The 14,791-nt window shown below is 37.4% G+C and overlaps 4 protein-coding genes across 8 annotated transcripts in view; 2 read left to right on the top strand and 2 right to left on the bottom strand.

Moving 5' to 3' along the window:
- Nucleotides 1–10: 10 nt before the first annotated feature.
- LOC117644152 (zinc finger BED domain-containing protein 1-like) lies at nt 11–4,151 on the top strand. Of its 3 annotated transcripts, none has more exons than XM_034383418.1 (11): nt 11–418; nt 695–928; nt 1,002–1,148; nt 1,234–1,539; nt 1,629–1,893; nt 1,967–2,238; nt 2,320–2,451; nt 2,543–2,749; nt 2,866–3,023; nt 3,109–3,308; nt 3,395–4,151. In XM_034383418.1, exons 1-11 carry the CDS (start codon nt 413–415, stop codon nt 3,715–3,717), a joined length of 2,250 nt encoding a protein of 749 aa, XP_034239309.1. In that variant the 5' UTR covers nt 11–412; the 3' UTR covers nt 3,718–4,151. The 3 variants fall into 3 exon arrangements, with proteins under 3 accessions (XP_034239309.1, XP_034239311.1, XP_034239310.1); XM_034383420.1 differs by having other exon boundaries at nt 13–347; XM_034383419.1 differs by having other exon boundaries at nt 13–418; nt 1,237–1,539.
- LOC117644153 (transmembrane protein 138) lies at nt 4,059–5,455 on the bottom strand. The gene is made up of 5 exons (XM_034383421.1): nt 5,364–5,455; nt 4,841–5,109; nt 4,687–4,759; nt 4,422–4,596; nt 4,059–4,350 (listed from the first exon to the last, which is right to left on the bottom strand). Exons 2-5 carry the CDS (start codon nt 4,975–4,977, stop codon nt 4,244–4,246), a joined length of 492 nt encoding a protein of 163 aa, XP_034239312.1. The 5' UTR covers nt 4,978–5,109; nt 5,364–5,455; the 3' UTR covers nt 4,059–4,243.
- Nucleotides 5,456–5,467: 12 nt separating this feature from the next.
- Nucleotides 5,468–12,546, top strand: LOC117644150 (probable ATP-dependent RNA helicase spindle-E). The gene is made up of 24 exons (XM_034383413.1): nt 5,468–5,699; nt 6,087–6,281; nt 6,402–6,596; nt 6,673–6,894; nt 7,001–7,204; nt 7,285–7,452; nt 7,525–7,724; nt 7,829–7,983; nt 8,083–8,249; nt 8,336–8,503; nt 8,580–8,870; nt 8,971–9,186; nt 9,282–9,511; nt 9,606–9,728; nt 9,814–9,952; nt 10,041–10,250; nt 10,340–10,570; nt 10,659–10,784; nt 11,006–11,173; nt 11,257–11,399; nt 11,499–11,633; nt 11,707–11,845; nt 11,928–12,052; nt 12,135–12,546. Exons 1-24 carry the CDS (start codon nt 5,688–5,690, stop codon nt 12,298–12,300), a joined length of 4,128 nt encoding a protein of 1,375 aa, XP_034239304.1. The 5' UTR covers nt 5,468–5,687; the 3' UTR covers nt 12,301–12,546.
- A 287-nt stretch (nt 12,547–12,833) lies between these two features.
- The window catches only part of LOC117644151 (sodium/calcium exchanger 3-like), a 64,617-nt gene continuing 62,659 nt past the window's right edge, over nt 12,834–14,791 (bottom strand). For all 3 annotated transcript variants that reach the window (XM_034383416.1, XM_034383417.1, XM_034383415.1), the window contains one exon: nt 12,834–14,791. This exon is cut by the window's right edge and continues 781 nt beyond it. The gene's annotated coding sequence lies outside the window, so the exon portion shown is untranslated.

Raw genomic sequence — 14,791 nt, 5'->3', positions numbered from 1 at the left:
CCGCTGCCGCACAAATCGAGGAGGTCCGCGCGCGCGCGCGTCGCCTCCGGTGTCGAGCAGAGAAGTCGAAGCCGATGACGCGGTCGTGGAGAACTCTGCGGCTGCTGCGCTGAAAGAATGCCTTGCACGCCAGAGAATTTCAAAAGATCACTCTAACCCTAAATACTTAAGTAATTTTCGAACGAAGCGCATCGCGGCACTTGCGTTGGCTCTAGCGTTTCATAATCTCCCTTGGGTTCTCTGCCTGACGTCGATGACGCTGTTCGACGTTCGATGCGTTCGGTTCCGAGTCCGAGCTTTACGCGACTTAATCGATATCGACACAATTTCTTAGCAGCGCCTGATTCGTAAGTTGTTTTGATTTGTTTCAAGATGATAGTTTGATGATTGATAATTTTAGACTTGAAGTGTCATGCCGGTGAGTCTAGTTGAGATTGGTTATGGTTGTTAAACGATTATGCTCCGCTACTCGTTGTAGGTTATGCAGAATTTGTACTTTCGCAGCACTTATTAGAATTATGCAGGGGTTTCCTTGTCGCACTGAGACCAAAATTCAGCCTTTATTTTTACAACCCCCCAAATATAATTTGTACTTTATTGGGTTTGGCCTCTCGTTCTGGTGTAGCTCTCGTTTTTGTTGCTATTCAGTTCGCTACGGTACAGGAAGCTTGTTTAACTAATGTTTCATTTGCAGATGAAACCTAGAGTTAGAGTTCAACGTGGAGCCACACTTGAAACACCCGTGAAAAAAAAAGTAAGTCAGCGAGGGACCATGGCTGATTCATCCGTTCAAAATATACTGAGCCGCTTGATGGAAGAAAAACATACCTTCACTTACAAGAAGTTGGTGGTACCTATGTCAATGCGAAGTCCATACTGGAAATATTATGGATTTCCAGCCACTGAGGATGGAGATATTCTGACAAAGGTTTGTTTTAATTAAATAGTTGCCAATGTTTGTAAACGGTATGGCCAATTAATGGTTGAATTTTTCATTTTAGGTAAAGATTGTGTGTGTTTTATGTAAAGCCCAACTGGCTTATAATAAAAACACAAGCAATTTACGAATGCACCTCCAAAATAGGCATGCCAAAGAGCTTATGGAATTAGTTGCTGAACATCCTCCAGAGATCCGTCCAAGTCATAAGGTACCCCTTCATTTTAATTCTGTTAGGTTTATTTAACCTCTGTTCATGAGTGAAAAAATTCATGTGATGTCTCTCTTACCTTAAGCAGCAGCAAGCTCAAGTTCAAGAGGAGCAGGAAATTTCACCTATCAGGCATACAAGTAATAATTCTAAGCAACAGAAACGTACAAAGTGCCACAGATCTCTTGAAAACACTGATAGTGGCTTCACAAAACAAGGAAATGTTTATTTCACTCAAGCTGATGGCAGCATTGAAATTGATGGAGACTTGCAGTTTATGTCGGATCCTAATATTTCAATAAGCAATTTTACACAAGATGAGGAAACCAGCAGCACCATTCAAATTTTCAGTCCTCCAACTGCTGCCAATCCAAATGTGGTTCTCCAACAGGTAAGTCTGTTTTCCTGGGCCCTGTGTATACTTATGTTTTTTAACTGGCTTTTGATGTGGCTAGGTTCTAATATGATAAAATTTAACAGGGCTCTGAAAATAATAAAAATATATCTGATGCCATAGCAGAGTTTTTGATCTTAGATCTGCAAAGAGCAGATGTAGTTGAAGGTAGAGGATTTCAAAGGTTAATCGCCACACTGCGTTCCCCTTGTGAAATACCCAGCAAGGGAAGATTGGTTGATGAAATTCTTCCGTCAATGCAGTGCCATCTGAAAGAATCAGAACAAGAATTTTTGCAGCTCTTCACTGGTGACTATGGAATCACAATTGAAGAGTGGGTCTCTAACAATGGTAAGTTTCCTTTAAATGAAATTTTAAGATCTGAAGTATTTTATCATCACTCATCTTACTTATCTAATTCCAGATGAAAGTTTTTTGACATTCAGTGTCCATTACCAACACAAGACTGAACCCTCACTAGAGACTCGTGTAATGTCGACAGTTCATTGCCCAAACTCCAATGGAGTTGATTTACATGAGTACTGGACTGTATTTATTGATGCATTATTTTCAGAGTGGCATATAAATGCCAACAAAGTAACTGCTATTGTAATTGCAACTAGTTGCACTGAACTCATTCAAGTGCTGGCTAGCAAGAACTTCATTTTAGTTCCATGCTTAATGTATTCTCTCCAGGTGAATGCAAATACACTGTGCATACATTTTTAATTTACTTCTTAACCATAGGCTGCATTAACACAATTTTTATTTTATCAGGAATGTGCCTCATTTTTGCTGTCTCTCTCTGATGTTCATCCAGTGCTTCAGAAATGTAGGGCCCTACTTGGACTTATACATAGACATCCTACAGCATTGGCATCATTGCGCATGCAAGAACCAGAGCTTCAGGTAGATAAAACATAAGTTTCCTTTGCCCTCTCCTTTTGCTTAGTTAAAAGTGATAAAGTCCCCTCTCTTCAACTGCCTTTCTTTGATTCAGGTTGATGAGCCTGTTGTTACTGATTGTCCTGCTATCTGGATGACCACTTACCAAATGCTGGAACAGCTATCTTTAAGGCGTGCTCTTTTTCCTAGTGTTTTGGAAAATGTGACGGAGCTGTCAGCTGACCAGCGTTTACAATTATTGCTCTCTGAAGAGGAGTGGACTGTTGTTGATGATATTGTTGCAGCTCTGGGGCCTTTTAAGGTATTCGTTTGTTTCATGAATTTAGACAATTTTGCTTCTCTTTCCATAAAGAGGGTGTTTTTTGATATTTTTTTCCTTTTCTTTAAGTATTTATCTTAAAAACCTAAATGTTTCAGGTTGCTGTTCTTACTTTAAGTGAGGAGCGATTTCCACTTCTCTCTCTTCTTGAACCTTTGCTGTGGCAGCTTTGCAGCTCTCATCTTCAGGATAAGGATGGAGATTCTCTTCTAGTTATGAAATTGAAACAGATTCTTCGTGACAACCTGGCAGCAAAGTATGTAAATAACAATCTGTCTCATTTTATTCAAACTACTGTTGTAAATTTTAGAGACTTGACTTATTTCTCTTTCCTGTCTTAGGTATGTTAATGAAGATGTGAGGACTCTGCTGAGAACGTCTACCATGTTAGACCCAAGGTTTAAAACTCTTGGTTATGCTGATGAAGATGTAAAGGAAGATGTGTACGAAAGAATACAAAAGTCATTGGAGGAGTTGTATGAACAAAATCCAACCAGTATCGAGTTTTCTCCTACTCCCAATAAAAAGCCTCGCCTATCAGGTATCTCTAATTGCGTTTTTTTTTTGTCTTTATCTGTCCCTATACCCAATGCAAGCTTGATTCCATCTTATTATTTTTGTTTGCAGGAATGGCGTTGTTGCTGGGCGGTGTGTGTGAAACAAAGGGTAGTGTTGGTTTAAATGATAAAGCAAAGCTTGAACTTGATCAGTTCAAATCAGAGACAAGTGCACCACTAGATGCATGTCCTTTACAGTGGTGGTCACATGGTTCTGTCAAGTGCCCAAATCTTGTTCATTTGGCACGTCGTTACTTAACATTGCCTGCAGCGGTAATGCCTGCTCACCGCATACCTCTCCCACAGGCATTAATTTTCCACGAAAGGAGAAAAATTCTGGCACCTGATGAAGCTGACACATTACTTTTCCTTAATACAAATTATCATGGCTAGAGTTTGTCAATATGTTTAGGCTTGTACTAGTCATTGGTCAATGAATTTTCTGTCCATGTTTTTACCTTTTATACCTTTTTGTGGCTCCTATGTACAATAATTCTGAAATTGTATTTGTTTATTTATTGACTCTATTATTGTGCTGAAAGTGTTTTTATGCATATTAAGTTGAATCTATTGAAGCAAATTCAGTATCTTATTATTAAGATAATCTCAGTATTCTTGTTGAGGTTTTTTTTAACCTCTGATGATGCAACTTTTGGGTTGGGTCATAATTCTTGTAGTGAGGTAGGGAAAAGACTGCATCTGTACCAGATAATTGAATTGAAATTAACTATAAATTTGAAAGAAACTTAAGTTTATTCTAAAAGTTATGTTCCTAAATTGTACACTTAGTAAAAATTCATTGACAAAAAGATTTTTTTAAAAATTTATCAGTGTATTTATTTTTTAAATATTTTGATCTTTCTGGCTAGTAGCAGTTAATCTCAAACAAAACACCCAAGAGAATTTGCAGTTAGTTCATTCAGCTGATAGCTATGCTTGACATTGTCCAATCAGCGTCTTTATAGAAGCGAGGATCACTGATTCGAAGGACTGCCCTCTTATAGAGATGGTAGTACAAAACAGCAACTGGACAAAAATTTGGTTCAATGGTACACACTAGTTTTAATTGTTAGTAACCCGTTTCTAAAGGTGCTTACCAAACCGCTGAGCAACATGCAGTGTGTGCAATCCATCTGTCCAGGTGTAATCCAGTGGTTTGCTCCATCTCATATTCAAGCTCCAGATGTGGTACATGATTGTCAGAGCCAGGTACAACAACATGACATAAATTACAGCACAAAATTTGTTGTATATTAAGTACACCAATCCAGCCTATAATGAAAAAATAAACAAGAACAAAAGTTTTTTTTAGCAATCAATTGATTATGCATGAAGACATTTAGAAAACCCCCAGATAATTACCTGAAAAAGGTAGGTAGAAAAAAAGGATAAAAGCAAAGTTGTAAAAGCAAATATGAGACACAAGTCTTGGATTCTGTAAAGGGTAAACAAAAAGAATTAACACAGAAAGGGAAGAATCAGAGTTTAAACATTAATCAAAATACTGGTTTCTTACACATAAAAAATTAACAACAAGTGACTGTCATAGCGTAGGAATTCTGAAAATGAATTCATCAACAGATCAGTTAAGAGGAGGGTAAATTGAATGATTATCAGAATAGAGTATCTTGTATTCGAGTTCGTTGATTGCATTTCCTCCTCTGTTTCGTATTACTTGTTAGTTGTTTGGCCTCTCTCACTCACCCCTTCCGCCGTTGCTAGGGGCTCTGTGGTGTCGTTGCTAGGGAAGTGGTCCAGGCCGTGCAACGTTCCAATGGGGTATTTCTGTAAGAAAAGGGGGGGGGGATATAGCTGAAGAGCCATCTGCACAAAGAAAACGACATGATTGTTTCATGGATTGTAAAATTACTCTGCCAAGATATACCTTTGCTTCAAATTTTGTAAGTTAATCCGGTTAATCCCCTGATGTGGCTAAGTGAACTGCTACCAACTGAATTTTTACAGATCGAGTGAAATAGCGTGTTTTCCCCCAAAAAATGTAGTATAATTTTACAAGCCTTAATCACTTAATTACTTACCCTACTATCTACAAACTAAATGGGAGGTGGCACGTGACAAATACCTCATGCTTAGAGAGCATTGTTGTTTTTCATGGTTGGTGCTAGGCTCCACTGTCACTTTCAGAGCCTGGTAGAACTGAAAGGTCGGAAGAAGTGATGTTGGCGCTGTGCTGTTGTGTTCAGGCAGTGTACGTATACGTACAGGTGTTCGGGCAGTACGTTCAATTTATGCAGAGGGAAGACCCAAATTCGTCCTTAGGCTGGATATCTTTTATCTTTTGACTGCCTTGAAGTGTTTTACATCCTGTCGCCCATCGCTGGTGGGCAGTCACCTTGCTCAAGATGGAAACAAACGTAGGTGTTAATCTTCTTTTGACTTGTGAAGTGTTTTTTATGTTGTAAGAGTCATATGTGCTCCACACATAACCTCAAGAGACGAATGGCTTTAGATTTCTTTGTGAGGTTTTCTTAAGGATCAGTGCCGGCCAATCCTCAGCACCTTTCCATCTGTAGTTGCTTCATCAATGCTCTTCTCTTGGCTCCCTTTGTCCTTAATTCCTATTCACGTTGTGATAAACTTCATTCAGCCTTTATGTTATGATAGGTCTTTCAATCAGGCAATGATTTTGTACTCGACACTTCTCGTGAGCTGCCTTCAGTTCAGTCCGCTTCTCTTTTTAACCTTTTTTTTTGTAGTTCTGGAACTGCATTGCTCTAGCAGTCATAACAATTTTGTTTCAGGAGGTTATGAGTGTAGCAGATTTCTGCAATTTTAATAAGAAAGTAGAAATGATCACCATCAGAGGAGGAGCTGTCATGGGAAGAGAGATTGAACAACCAGATATACTGAGGAAGAATGAGCCTAAAAAAAGGCCTCCTGTAGGCACTGATTATGCTAAACCATATATTGATGAAGAAGAACGCTTACTCCTTCAGGTACTTTATTATAATCAAAATTGTGCTATTTAAAAAAAAAATCAGAAAAAATTTATGTGTGGTCTTAATTGTGTAAGCTTACTGGAAATGTGTTGCTCCTTTGTTGTCTTCTTGATACAGGGTTTCAAATTTGACACAACAGACCCCCCTAACCTCCCTGGCTCCAGCCGAGGGAATCAGATGGAAGACACAACTACAATTGGTTCTGTCGCTAATCTCTGTGATGTGGAAGATGATGATGACACTAAAGTATATGATTTATATGACTTCACTCCGAAGGAATCTAAATTGCCCATTGAAATCATGAGAGACAAAGTAAGTAATTGTGTAATTTTGTAGAGCTAAAATCCATGAGTGCTTCTAACAATAATCTATGAAAATGTTATTTCAGATTGTCCGCATGGTTGATACCAATCAGGTTCTTATTATACTTGGTTCAACTGGTTGTGGTAAAACAACACAAGTGCCTCAGTATATACTTGATGATCATGCTCAACAAAGAAAGAGATGCAATATTGTTGTTACTCAGCCTCGTAGAATTGCTGCAGTAAGTGTAGCTAGTAGAGTCTGCAGTGAGCGAGGCTGGGAGCTTTCTACAATCGTTGGATATCAGGTATGACTTAATTCATTTGTAGTTGTTTGATTGCAGTTGATTAGAGTGGAATACTATTATGTTTTACTGACTGTGATGTTTGACTTCGAATTTTCCTTGTGCTTAGATTGGCCTTGATAATAAAACTTCACCTGACACACGACTAACTTATTGTACTACTGGTGTAATGCGAGAGAAATTAGTCAGAGACCGCCATATGATGGGATATACACATGTCATCATTGATGAGGTTCATGAAAGAGACTTAGAGACAGATTTTTTAATGCTTATAGTGCGACAACTCTTAAGGACAAATTCGAGTAAAGTAAAGGTAATCTTTCTTTTCAATTTGTTGATTGTGTTTGATCTGGTGGTACAACTTCAGGATGTTATTTTTAATTTATTTTCCAGGTTATTCTTATGTCTGCCACAATTGATCCAACCCACTTTGCCAGGTACTTTTCTTTGCCAATTGGAGATCGTCTTTACCCAGCACCTATTTTAGAGGTGGAGAAGTTCTCACGATATACAGTCAGTCACTATTACATAAATCAACTTCAAAAACTGGGGTCGGGAACAGTAAGTTGCCTATGTTCTCCAAGTCATGTTATTTATTTCAGTGTTACTAAATTAGCTGGTTATTGTCTGTAGGTCCCAGAGTTTGAACCTTATGATCCTCAATTACAAGATGAGGTTATGGCCATTGCTGTGCGATTGATAATGATGCTTGATACGCTTGATCCAGAATCGTGGAAGGCCAGGAATGAGAAACCATCTGTTCTTGTTTTCTTGCCTGGTATTCATGAAATCGAGACCATGCATGACCGTTTACATCAAGAAGCCATTAAAAAGTATGAGACTTTTCTTTTTCACACTTCATGCATTGCTTCTATTTTTCTATTGACACTGTTACCTTTTCCAAGTTTGTCTGATAATGGTTGTTTTTTCTTGTCAGCGACAAGTTCCTGTGGCATTTAATACCATTACATTCAAGTATTACAAAAGCAGAGCAGCAAAAAGTATTTCGTGAGCCTAAAGCAGGTCACAGGAAGGTGATTTTGTCTACAAATATTGCTGAAAGTTCCATTACAGTTAGCGATGTAGTCTATGGTAATCATATCCTTCATAAACAGCACAAGTTTTCTTGAATTACAGTTTGTTGTGTGAATTCAACCTTGAAAGTATAATTTGAAATGTTTCCAATTTCAGTCATAGATTTCTGCCTGACTAAACATCTAATATGTGATGAAATCACTAATTTCACAAGTTTAAAATATGCATGGGCTTCTCATGCGAACTGCAAACAGCGTGCTGGACGAACTGGAAGATTGTGCAATGGAAGAGTTTACCGCATGGTCCCTCAAAGCTTTTATGAGGTTTGCCTTGTGTTCATTATGAGCACCTGTTCCTCGAATTGGAAGGATACACATTTCTTTAATCTGATCATTTGAATTTGCTCCAGGATGTACTACCCATTGAAACTGTGCCTGAGATGATCCGATGCCCTTTGACTACTACTGTTCTCAAAGCTAAACTTCTGAAAATGGGAGAGCCGAAAGCTATACTTGCTAAAGCTTTGGACCCCCCTGATCTTACTCGGTTAGAGACCACAATACTTCTGTTGAAAGAGGTCAGTTGCTCATGTTTGCTTCACTAGCTGGTAACCATCAACATATTCACCTTATAACTTCTTTGAATTCTTCTAGGCTGGTGCTTTACTGATGACTTCAGATGGAAAGTTTTCAAAGTTTGATGGTGACATGACATATCTTGGTTCAGTGATGGCACACCTTCCTCTTGATATTCACCTTTCAAAGTTGATATTGCTAGGAAATGTATTTTCTATCCTTGAGGATACCATTGTTATTGCTGCATGGATGGCCGTGCGTAATGTGTTTAAAAATGATTTCTACGACCGCCTTGGTCCTTACGAGTCAAAAATTAATTTCTCTGCTGGATCTGCTAGTGATTGTATTGCCTACCTTAATGTGTATCACGTAAGTACTCTACTTTTTTTCTTTCATCAAATAAATAAAAGAAGATTTATTGCTCAAAATTGTTGCTAACTTGCCTTTCAAAACCTTTATTTTTACACAGAGTTATAAAGAAAAGTTACGCACCAATTATTTCAAAACTGGAAATGATACTGAAAATACATGGTGTAGAAGGAATTTCCTTGATTTCAAAGCTTTGAAAGAAGCTGATGAGTTAGTAGATGAGCTCCGAAAACGTCTTAAAAATCTTGGTGTGTATGAAAGCACTTCAGAAGCCAGACCACAGTGGGATAGACCCCTCCTTCCCATCCTGAGAAAGGTATATTTTCTTCTCAAAAATTATTTTCAGTGTCAGTTTTACCATGTTTTGTTTTTTATGGTTTTAATTGCCTTTTTAAAATTTCAAACATGTAGGTGGTAATTGCTGGAGCATTCTACCCTAATTATTTTGTGCGTAGTGCTCAAGGTGGTCAAGTTGTTGAGAAGGATGCTGTGAAGGCTGTTAATGGAAAGGATCCATGTTCTACTGTATACCTGTCAGGTCTACCTTCTCACCAACCACCCCAACTTTATTCTAAAGCATTTGCTGATATTCTTGGAAAATACGCTGGAGTTGTCTCTAATGTTTCTTATGACGGTTCCAGGTATGATTTGCATTTTGATGGTTTTCTACTTGCCACAGGAAGCATCATCAAAACCTTTGATTCAGATTCATATGTGTTTTCTTTTTCCTTGCAGCAAAGTGTACATTGATTTTGAACGAAAGATTAGTGAATACTTGCCTGGCAAAATATCCTATCCTGTGTATCGAGCTGTCAAAATGCGACAATTGAGAATTCCCATTGAGATTCCAGTATTATCGTAAGTTTTTTCATCGACTGATAGAGAGCAAAAGTTGTTTTCCATATACTTCTTAAGATGGTTGTGGCTTTACATGTGTTTCCAGACCTGAAGAAGCTGAGAAGCGAATGAAAAAATATGGGGAAACTGCAGACAGGTACCTGTGTATTGGAAAGCTTAAAGCCCCACCAAAAGATCGACTGCCTAGTTTGTCTGTTGAGTACATAAAATTTGTCCCATCTTATGTGAGTGATGTACATTCCTACATTTAAAAGCTTCAATCCATACTCAAAATCTATCTTAAAATAATCCTTTTATTTTTTTAAAATCTAGGTTGATAATCCAAATAAATTCTGGATTCATTGTGGCATTGAAGCTGAATTGGAATCAGTTCAGATTAAACTTAATACTCCAGGGAATGTATTTACTCTGACAGAAAAGCCAGTTGTCGGTGGAATTTTTGCTGCTCCATTTCCCTTAGACTCTGGAATCTTATATCGTGCTCAAATAAGTTCTGTAGATATGGAGTCTAAAATAGCCGACGTCTGTATCAAACTCAAATAACTATCTTGTTTTTTTTTTAATTGGCTTTTGATTTTACTCCAATTAAACCTGGTGTTTATGATTAATAGGTCAAATTTATTGATTATGGAAATGTTGAAAAAATGCCAATTAAGTTGCTTTGTGAGTTCGGTCCTTCCATTCAAGACCTTAGGATGACCCACCTTGTGCCCCCATTTGCACTTGAGTGCTCTTTGATGGGAATTGGCCCGTCTTTCCTAAGTAATGAAAATGGCATTTGGTCAGAAGAATCTATTGGAAAGTTCATGAAATTAATTAACTGTGGAGAATTGATTGGCGAGGTATTGAGGCGTATTAATTATTGCAAAGCAAAGTAGTGTTGTAAGGTTGCTAATGTTCTTTTTTATTCATTCATGGTATTGGTTCTAGATTTACTCAGTTGTTGATGGGGTGCTGTCCTTGACTGTTACTCAATCTGAGAAAAAGGGAAGTTTGAATAAGATACTGATAAAGCAGGGCTTAGCTGTCGAAGTGGAAGAAAGTTTGAGGTCTAAGGTATTGTTCTTTCCAATCATATACTACGTAATCTTCAGAGGAAGCCTTTATGCAGCTAAATATTGTACATATCAAAGCTGGTCGTTTGGAAATGGTCTTTGTCATGTTAGAGTCCATCAATCTATACTCAAAGTTTACATTTTAATGTGGCTTCCACCACTGCATTTCTCTTTTCTCACATCAAATATATGTGAACTTATGACCCTTTGTCCTGCTTTCAGTGCAACAATTTACAGAGGGTAACAGCTAGAAACTATGACAATGGTGTATCAAACGGCAGTCAAAATCCAAGTCAGTCGACCTTTCTTGTTGATAATGTGCAACATTCTGTCGGAAGAGTTGCAGAGTTTGTTGATCCCCCGACACGGCGAGAGTGCCGTAATAACACGGTAAGAAAGTGCATGTTAACATCTTTGTGTTTTGAGTGTGATATGTATGTCTTATATTATTGCCATTGTCCTTGTTTCTCAAGGTGAGAATGAGGGGTCCCTCCAGTCCTCTAGAAATGAAAGTGTATGGCTGCACTAATGTCTCATCAGGCAAGGATATTAGCATGGATGTTGACTCTATCAATTCTGTGTTGCTGGATTCGAATCCAGAAGATCCTCATGAAAGGTAACTGTTTGGTGTTGAACATTCTTTAATTCTTCCATTGGCCTTTTTTTTTTTTGTAGAAGTTGCCATTGTTATTGACTATACTAATCTTCCTTTCAGGCTTTTGATCGCAGGATATGTTAGGGCTAATTCATCTGGCTCAAAGCTGAAACTTGGCCACTCAACATTACTGCCAAATATACATGGCTTATCATCTTTGATGTGTCTCATATTTTCCCCACAAGTTGAGCTAAGGTAAACTTTTGTTGTTCATGCAATTTTTTTTTAAATAGTGAAACTGAGATTAATTTTTCTCATTAAATTGCAGACTAAGCCGGGACAAACGGAGGTACATTGGTGCCTTGTGTGGTTTGGGTTATGATAATACAACTGCCCAATCAATATTTCCAGAGAATGAAATGGAAATGAAGTTTGACTGCGTCATTGACATTGAAGATATGAGGAAGGTAAGTCTTGGCATTGTGAATTTCTTGTGATATGAAACTTTGCTGTTTTTAAATAACTAATAACTATCTACTTAATTCTCAGATTAATCACTTAAGGTACTGGATGTCAAAAACACTTAAATGTGCAGAGGGTGATGATGATACATGTGAAGCTTCACCTGCTGACATTGTGAGAGCTCAGCAACAAGTCCATAACACACTTTTTAAGTAAGTATTTCACTCAGCTTACCATGACCCAACCGTTTTCTAGTTGTATCTGTTGTATTACTTCCCATTTGTTCTTATCCAGGCTCTTATCGCGACATAGGCCTTCAATAGAAGTAGAGGACTTTAGGTTCACCTATGAATGGAATAAGTACGATGATGATGATTTCTTGCTTCCGGATTTCCCTGATGATGAGCGTGCTGTGTATAAACCTCATTTTGCCCTTAAGATTAAAGATTGTAAAGTCTGAAATTTACTTTAAAGTTAGTGTTATTGTTGAATTTTTTAACATTTGATGATTGAATGATAATATTCACAGAGTTGGATATTGTGAAGGAAACATAGGTTCTGTTAAGGAACTTTTCCTTTGTGCTCTCAATTTTTGAGATTCGTTAAGTTCTTACTTTTATCAAGTTTTTTTTCCTTATTTTTGAGCCAAGTGTCTAGTTACCAATCTTATTTCTGGAATTTTTGAATTAAACTTTTCTTTATGTCATGTTTATCCCTTTATTTTGTACATACACATGTTTGTTATCAGACCAAAAATAATTTTTAACCAAGGACCAACGGTAACTTATTTTTATATAGAAAGTTTATATAGGAAGTTAGGGGACTGAAGTGAGGGGCCACTTTTAAAATGCCACCTGAACTCGAGCCTAAACTACACCAATGAAATATTTGTTGAATTACCTGCCTCATGATCTATGAACCTTGTTTGAGTTGAGAGGTTGGCTAGTTTGGTTTTCTTTATCAGTAAGGGCTTAGCAAAACGTAAAAAAGAAGTCACTGTTCAATACAGAAAGGATATTTTTGTGATATCCTTCTGAATTTTATTATATTTATCATTCCCTTGATGGGAAATGTCCTAACAGCACCTCTGAGAATGATTTCTAGTAGAGATTAAATTTGCCAGATTTAGCATGAAATTTGGTAAAATATAAGAAGGCATAATAGGGCATATCCCACCAATCTCAAGACAGTATATCATCTTTCCATACATCCCACTTTTATAATTCTTTTTGTATATATACACAACAAATAACTTTAACAGTAACAGACTATACACATGTGGCAATTCTTGGAACATACCAATCACCATTCAGTTTTGACCATACAGTCTATCCTTCAATTGTCAATAAAATACAACACATTATTTTTATTTACACATACATATACTCAGTGGATCTTTGTGACAACCCAATTATGAGTAACTTAGTAAAAAAATGGAAGGGGAGAGCATTTTTCGAGATTGTATCGAGCAACTCATCGGCCTTTAAATCAGAACAGCATTGTATGTTTTCAGGTCTATTGATTGACATTTAAAGCTTGAAATGTTTTCGGCAATTTCATATTGGTAACCACTTTCATTCTTTTTTTGACTGATTTCTTCTAAAACACAATTTGGGAAAGAGCCTCATTTCTGCAAGGGTCATTTTGACAGCAGGGGAGGTCAGAAAGTAGCCATTGAGTTAAACGGACTGAGTTAAGAGCATCCCTTAAAATTAATTAACAGTTCTTCAAGGAAAGTATTCAGATGGCCTAAAAGAATATTCTTGCTCAGTTATATTATGCATTGTATGATAAGTGCATTGTTGTGCTGAACTTTCTGCATTGTCCAATCTTGAATGAAAGTTGGCTACTGTCACAATCTATAAAAACAATTAAGATGAAGCAGATGTGGAGCATGTCTACCTCGTAAAGATCAGGTCGGTGACTCACCGGAGAATCTCTGGTTGACGTCATCTAGGGTTTAATTTCTGTGCTTTGAGATGGCACATTTTTAAGAAACCAAGGTCCTCAACTTTCTATGAACTCAGGTTTTATGAATTGTTACATTTATCTTTAAAAATATATCATACTTAATTCCTAGGAAAATTTTTGTTTAAAACTTTAATTTAATATGAGAATTCTTAGCAGGAGACAGTTAAGTGATATGATGACAGTGATAAATCCATACCAAAGGACTGTTAGCTCTTTCTTTAACAGCGTTTTTTTTTTTCTTGTCGTGGGCTGCTTTAACAAGTAGAAGATGTTACATAATCATGATCAAGTACCACGTTGTAGTTTCGATGAAATTATTGCGTGCGCCACAATTTCGTGACAAGAAACAGCCCTGCTGGACTTCTTATTTTCATTGTTAAAAATTTTCGGGCATGCAACCATCTTGGTGTTACTCTCCTTGAAACTGCTACTCAACTAATGATTTATTTCACTAGAGGTTTGCTCGAAACAAAAATATCGTCATCCTGAACTCGAAAGGCTTTAGGCAGCACAACCAACAGCTATGTGAAAATTTTCAAAACACAAGTGGCACACATGCTCGAAACCTTCAAAATATTTGAACTGCAAAAGTATTTTTTTGTAGTCATTATTTTTTTTTTACAAAATATTAGAAGTTACAAAAATCTCTCTCTTTAAAGCATTGTAGTCTGCGCTATACTCCACGAGAAGACAAAAATACCATGGCCGTATACTTTACAGCTCTGATCTAAAATTCAGATCAGACCTTTTGCAAACACACCTTAAGAGCAAAAATAGCATTCCTCGCCCATTTTAATTTGAGGACTAATGCCAAGTGGAAGATAAGAGCAAGTCGCTGGCTGCTGACCACGAAGCGCAACCTTTGATAACTCTTCCACAAGGTGCGAACAGTGCGAGAAAGGGAAGACAGCCGTTGTAGCTCGCTTTGACGACATGCTCGCAGTCCGACTAACACCATTTTACAGTGACACTTGCGACAG

The sequence above is a fragment of the Thrips palmi genome, unplaced genomic scaffold (assembly GCF_012932325.1).
Source record: "Thrips palmi isolate BJ-2018 unplaced genomic scaffold, TpBJ-2018v1 HiC_scaffold_17, whole genome shotgun sequence".
NCBI classification, from domain to species: domain Eukaryota; kingdom Metazoa; phylum Arthropoda; class Insecta; order Thysanoptera; family Thripidae; genus Thrips; species Thrips palmi.
The sequence above is the reverse complement of the archived record's forward strand: the minus strand, read 5'-3'. Positions and strand labels throughout refer to the sequence as shown.

Bases quoted from the DNA above. Each gene is read 5' to 3' on its own strand.
- LOC117644153 (XM_034383421.1), bottom strand. From the start codon at position 4,977: ATGCAATCAACGAACTCGAATACAAGATACTCTATTCTGATAATCATT. The intron at 4,760-4,840 runs GTAAGAAACCAG...TACCCTTTACAG, and splicing joins TTGTTGTTAATTTTTTATGT to AATCCAAGACTTGTGTCTCA. The intron at 4,597-4,686 runs GTAATTATCTGG...TTTTCATTATAG, and splicing joins TTTCTACCTACCTTTTTCAG to GCTGGATTGGTGTACTTAAT.
- LOC117644150 (XM_034383413.1), top strand. The intron at 7,205-7,284 runs GTAATCTTTCTT...TTTATTTTCCAG, and splicing joins CAAATTCGAGTAAAGTAAAG to GTTATTCTTATGTCTGCCAC. The intron at 8,504-8,579 runs GTCAGTTGCTCA...GAATTCTTCTAG, and splicing joins CAATACTTCTGTTGAAAGAG to GCTGGTGCTTTACTGATGAC.
- LOC117644152 (XM_034383418.1), top strand. The intron at 2,452-2,542 runs GTAGATAAAACA...TCTTTGATTCAG, and splicing joins TGCAAGAACCAGAGCTTCAG to GTTGATGAGCCTGTTGTTAC. The intron at 3,024-3,108 runs GTATGTAAATAA...TTCCTGTCTTAG, and splicing joins CGTGACAACCTGGCAGCAAA to GTATGTTAATGAAGATGTGA.